Source organism: Corvus kubaryi, unplaced genomic scaffold, assembly GCF_017639235.1.
Source record: "Corvus kubaryi isolate FWS band 111438036 unplaced genomic scaffold, C.kubaryi_AGA036_p1.0 65454, whole genome shotgun sequence".
Classification (NCBI taxonomy): Eukaryota; Metazoa; Chordata; class Aves; order Passeriformes; family Corvidae; genus Corvus; species Corvus kubaryi.
Window position 1 is genome coordinate 89,901 of NW_024582012.1, and position 6,130 is coordinate 96,030.

The following is a 6,130-nucleotide window of genomic DNA, read 5'->3' on the forward strand; positions in this document are numbered from 1 at the left end:
GGATAACCAACCTAGAGTAACAGTGACATTTATGCTGAAACCATGCCTGTGTGTGCTCTGTGGTCCAGTTGTAGCAGCTCTGACAGAACCATACACACACAGAGGCTGCAGGGCACCCCAGAGGTCACCTACTACGATCTCCTGCTCAGAGAATGGCCGAAATCAGCAAGTCATACACAGCTGAGTCCGCCTGGGTTTTGAGACCTCTCTGGGCAGTTCCTCCAACACGCTGACTAGCCTCACAGTTAAAAGATTTTTCCTAATATGAAATCAGAATTTCCATTTTTACATCTTGAGTCCATTGTCTCTTTGTGTTGCTATTAATCTCCTGGAAGAGCCTTGCTATACCTTCTCTATAGTCTTATTAGGTATTTGCTGCTCTTAATCTGAACGCACCCATTTCTCTCAGCCATGGGCCTCTGCTCCCATCATCATTTTGGTTACTCTCAACCAGACTCACTCCAATATGTTTTTGTCTTTTTTTTTTTTTTTTAACTGGACAGGCCAAAACTGGACACAACACTCCAGATGTAGTCCTAGAAGTGCTGCATGTAGGGGAAAAAACAACTCCCTTAACACCCTTCCCACATACTTACTAACCTCTCAGTATGCAGCTGGCCTTCTTTACCTCAAGAGCGTGCTGCTGACTCACGTTAGTTTGCTGTCCAGCAGGTAGGTGGGGTTGTTTTGTCCCAGATGAAGGACTTCGCATTTGCCTTTATTAAAAGTCATGAGGTTCCTGACAGCCCATTTCTGTCAAGTTTCTTCCATGGCAGCCCTATTCTTCATTATACAACAGGGCTGAAGTTCCCCAAGCTTTGGTATTATCTGGGAAATTGGTGAGGATTCATGCCATTCCTTCATCCCAGGTAGTTGATAAAGACATGTAACAGCATCAGCCTCAATATCAACCTCTGAGAGTTAGCAATTGGCTGCCACTGGATCTCTGTACTGCTGGTCACAAACCTTTAAGGTCAATCGTCCTGCTAATTTTCCAGTCACTTTATGGTCCACCTTACAAGTCCATATTTCGCCAAGTGGACAACAGGGATCACATGGGAGACCATGCTGCAGGCACTGCTAAAGTCCAGGTAAACAACATCCACCGTTTGCCCCATGAACACTGAGCCAGTCATCCCAGTGTGTTACAATTTCATCACATGATGCTATGGCAGCCCACCACCTGCACCAATCTGGAATACCTTTGCTCAAACATTTTTGCGTGTGCAAAAGAGATTCTGAACTCTGTCCTGCCACAGTTGTTAGAATCAGCAGCAGCTCAGTTTGTCCATGGCAGGGGAGCAAGAACTGGTTCTAATTACTGACTGGAGGAATAAATAACTCAGAGGAAGTGATGTACTGCCAGCAACCGAAGACAATTTGCAATGCCCCAGCTAACACAGTCAATTATTTCATCTGCTTTTTTCTTCTCCTAAGATACCACTCACTAATATTGTTTTTCTCCAACACTCCACAGCCTCCAAGACTGTCACGACAACACTGTGAAACAAACCCCAGAATATTAATGAAATGCTATAGCAGTCATCATCTACAATTTGTACCAGTGTACAGTACTGTTAGCCTAAATGAGAGGAAACTGTCAATATCTCAGTTTTACAAGTTCTTCCCAATTAGGATACATTTTTGTTTACAGCAGCAGTAGAAAGCCAAGTACCAAATTTAAACATCTGTTTTGCTAATACAGTATCATATTGCTGGGACACAGACAAAACTTCTGATGTTGACTATTAGTCCATTGTCCTGGGTTGCCTTTTAAAAAAAATCTTTAAATACACATTAAACATTTCTTCAAATCTATTTGTTTTAGCTCAATGTACTAGCTTACTACTAAACCAAATCAAGCAGAGTTGCATACAAGTACAATGACCTAAGTGTGCTTCAAGGTGCAAATCTGTTGACAGGAATCAAAACAGTAAAACTGTATTTGTGTAAGTCCATATGGACACCCTTAATAAAGATTTTTTACTTAGTATTTTCCTGCTTAAGGTTTATGAAACATTACCTAGGTTACACTACTCAATATGCTACTCTAGAAACTCTTTAGTACCAAAGTATAAAAATCTCCTCACAAAATAAACCTGGTGGTTTGTAAGATCCCTTCTGCCCACTGCCTGCAGACACCACCAAGCAAGGCCTACCTTCAAGACACCAGCAGGTAACAGTGCAATACTTTAGATACTGCTGCATACAGTTTTAAGTTCCCGATCCTGTAGCTAGGCCCTCTGGGAAAAACCTTATAAGATATCTCAAGGGACTTGATGAAACTCACAAATCCAGAGAGACTTTCAGGAACAGGATCAATGAAAGTGGCTTTCAGTGGCCTTGTGGTCCCCTTTGCCAGGTAACGTCCTAACTACATCAGCACAAGATCAACTACAACACATGCAGAAACTTAAACTAGTTTCATCAAGGAAAACATCTTTGGATTTGGACATCTACATTATAATCAAAGTGCTCTGACTCTTTCCTTTGAATGGTTAATTATCAAGTTAAAAAATTACCAAGTAAAGTTATTTTGTTCTCTTCTCCCTCAAGTCACACTTAAAATCTCTGAAATCTGTTACGCGGATGAGAATGGCACTGTTCCAAACTAAACCAGCATGTGCACACACATGCACATGAAAGCGCAAAATTAAACATAAAATTAACAGTAGGAACATACAGATGCTCTTCAAGAAGCAGTTTAATAAGCCAACAATGTAAACATCCCTCCCATTTATACATCTGCACCAGTAATTCCCGTCATCTATCCAAAGCCAGCATTTAGAAACACTGGGGCCACATCTGGAAGACAAAACCCAGATGCTGGACACAACAGCTCCCTCACTTGGTATGTGCTTAGCTCTCAAAGAAACCGTAATTTTAACCCAAGTGCCTAAGCTTCTTAAAAAGTGCATGAGGAGGCTGGATATTTTAGCATGGGATGACCAAGTAAACAGGTAGCATGCTGAGCACGGTGTAACCTAAGTCAATGCATTCAGTGTGGAGCAGTTAACATTCTGCCCCGACAAAAGCACAGTCAATGGGAAGAACTCCACAATTCTACTCTAAGAACACCCAACACAGAGATACAAAAATGCTCTTTTTGTTCTGCAATGTGACTCCTACACCTCAAATCTTCATGGTGGGTGAGTTGGGTGAGTCAACACCATCCTTACTCCATGGTGCTGCTACTTTTTGTTTCTTGGTTTTAATAATACAGCTGCTGACAGTGCACTTCTTATAAGGCAGGGTGGTAGCCCAGAGAGGAAAATACTGTGGTTTAGTTCCTTCCCTAGTGGGGGAAATCTACCCATATCTCCACCTTCCAAGAGAAAAGACAAGCTACAAGTCACATCCTCCAAGCAGCATCTGTTCACCTTTCCTATTTGAGACTGATTTTAAAAAAGGCTCCACACTTAAAAAAACCACACACGCAAACATAAAGAAATATGGCTCTATCAGGCACTTGGGGAGAAAAGGGCAGGAAATTCTGCGCTTTGCATGTTTATTCCAAGAATATATATGACAAATAACTTCTGAAATCATGGATCAGAGGCTGTATGTCTCCACTCTCGGAAGGTAACATCTTCTTACACATCCTCTTCCTGGCTCAGTGAATCACGCATTCTTTTTCTGGATAATAACACAGTTTCAGTCAGAACAACTGAAGACAACACACAACTTGGCAACTGGGATATTTGCCCAGAAAGTGGAAGATGTAGGTTGATGCCTCTAGGCAAAAAAGAAATCTGAAGCAGGGTCTACCACATTCTGAACAAACACTTTAGCTAATCATCTTTGAAAAGCAGCACCATCTCCTCTTCCAATTGTCTTATAAAGCTGTCACTGAACATAACAGAAGACTGACTCTGCAGGACGTTGGGCACAATCGGAGAATTCCCACCTGACCAAGCTCCCTGTGAGACTATGGCAAAATAACAACATCAAGAAAGCGTAACAACATCAGAAAAACACAACAGACTTACTATTGTAAGCCTGGCATCATGCTACTCATCTCTCATACAAGGGGAAAAGAATCAGATATCCTAATAACTTTAAAGGTATTGGCTATATGGCATTCAGTGCTTAGGCACCTTCAGAGCTTGATGGTAAGAGACTGAGTTTTCAGGACTGCAGTCTTGACCCCAAGCACATAGAACAGTTCCAATACAGTATTTCTGAGCTTACTCATTGATAATAGTTTGGGGAGCAGGAGACCAGAATCAGTGATATAACCTCATGTCCAGACTGCACTGAGCACTTCCATGTCTTCCCAAATTCATTACTGAGAGACAATTAACTCCAAACCACAGAATACTTCTGTAGAGTGGGTGTTATATTGACACTTGTCAATTAATTCCAGTTCAAGTTAGCTGTCTACCCAGAGCTCATCTTTTTATGTAATGCAGGTTAGTGAGCTGCATAGGGTTAAAAAGCTATCCCTTATTAACAAATGCACGTATATGACACCTACTGGTTTGCCTATCTACCATTTCTTCCCCAATATATTACTTCTTAATTTAATCTATGTAGTTGATTTGCAGCATCCATGCTCTGGGCTGAATCCCACAGATATCCCCCCAAGCACGTTTGCTTTGGCACACTGTTAAATAAACGCACTAGAAAACACACAGAGATAACAGACAATAAAACAATCAGAAAACCATCTAACCTAATTATTTTAAATTCATCTGTAAGTTTTATCAGCTATCTACAGAGTATCACCACATGCAGGATATTGCAATTCCAACATTACTCTGTTGTTCATGTAAGAGCTTTCAACATTTGCTCTGCAAGTGCAGAGATTCTTTGGATGAAGCGTCACCCTGCCAGCTTTACAAGGACAACACTGCTGATCAGTGTGCTATACAAAGGACGAAGTATAGTACTTCCCAAATAATAAAAACTAATTGAGCAACAATTTGTGTGTAACACACCCTCAATTTTGCATATAATATTTAATCCCCTGACTTATATTACCGATTTAATAACGTAAACGCTTTGGTTTTACAGTCAATTTCAGGTTCATAAATACACGTGAAAGGCACTTCCAGAGCACCGTCTCCAGACATCTTGAAATTCCTTGACAAACAGCAGTTGGGAAGAATCTTCACTTCTACTCCCTGCAGCCACTCTAAATGGCATGGGATCTTTGTATTGCAATTTAAAAACTGATTTTTTCTGTTATCCATCTATTCTGTCCTACAATACAAAGGAAAACAAATGCCTTATGAATTACGTTCCACTTGCACTGCATCAGCACGTTTAGGTACAGGCAAGACACTGAAGAAATCGCCAAATGAAGACCTAAGGGTTCTGCAGGCAGCATTCTACAAAAAAAAAAAAAAAACAACCCACCAACAATGGAAGATGCCTAACTACCCAGCACCCTCACAGACTCATTTGCAACCTGGAATTTGCAAAGAAAGGCAAATATCGGAAGCGATGCACTTAAATCTGACGAGTAACTCCAGCTCGGTAACCCAGTTAAGATCAATGTAACCACGATTAAAGCGGGCAGCCCAGAGACAAAACGAGCATCTCGCGGAGTGGGAGCCAGCCCGCCACAGCCGCGAGGGGAGGGAATGCGCACCTACCCATTCCCAGCCGCCGCCTTCTCCTCCTCCTCCCGCCTTTGCTCCTGCCTAGCGGGGGACAGGCGGGAGACAAAGGGGAGGCGAGGATCCCCCCGCAGCCCGGCGGTGCCGGAGCGGGGTGAGCGCCCGGAAATCCCACAATCCCCGCGGCCCCGGCGGGAAACCCTTCCCTCCTCCCTCCTCGCGGGCCGCTCCACCGGGAAATCCCGGCCCGAAGCCGCGCACGTGGGACTGCGTGGAGAGCGGGGGGGGGTGGAGGGTGGCGGAGGGAAGAGGCGGCTCCGCCGGGTCGGGCCTCCGGGGCGCCTCCTCCCGCCGCTGAGGGTAGAGCCGGGGGAGAGGAAGGGGTTCACGGGGTTGACCCGCGACCTCACCTGCTGCTTGCCCCTCGCGTAGGGCGGCTTCGCGGCTCCCAGGTGGTGCCGTCGGGTCCGGATCTTACCGCCGCCGCCGCTGCCACCCGAGGCCATGATGTGATCCGGCCCGCCGCCGCCGGCGGCCTCCTCCCCCTCCTCCTGGTGCGGCCGCTG

At 44.4% G+C, this 6,130-nt stretch overlaps 1 protein-coding gene across 5 annotated transcripts in view; it reads right to left on the minus strand.

Moving 5' to 3' along the window:
* The window catches only part of LOC121673478 (nuclear pore complex protein Nup153-like), a 43,737-nt gene extending 37,613 nt beyond the window's left edge, over window positions 1-6,124 (minus strand). For all 5 annotated transcript variants that reach the window (XM_042046802.1, XM_042046803.1, XM_042046800.1 and 2 more), the window contains exon 1: window positions 5,975-6,124. In XM_042046802.1, coding sequence (XP_041902736.1) covers window positions 5,975-6,070 — 96 coding nt within the window. In that variant the 5' untranslated portion in view covers window positions 6,071-6,124. The remainder of the gene's footprint in view (window positions 1-5,974) is intronic.
* Between the last annotated feature and the right edge of the window lie 6 nt (window positions 6,125-6,130).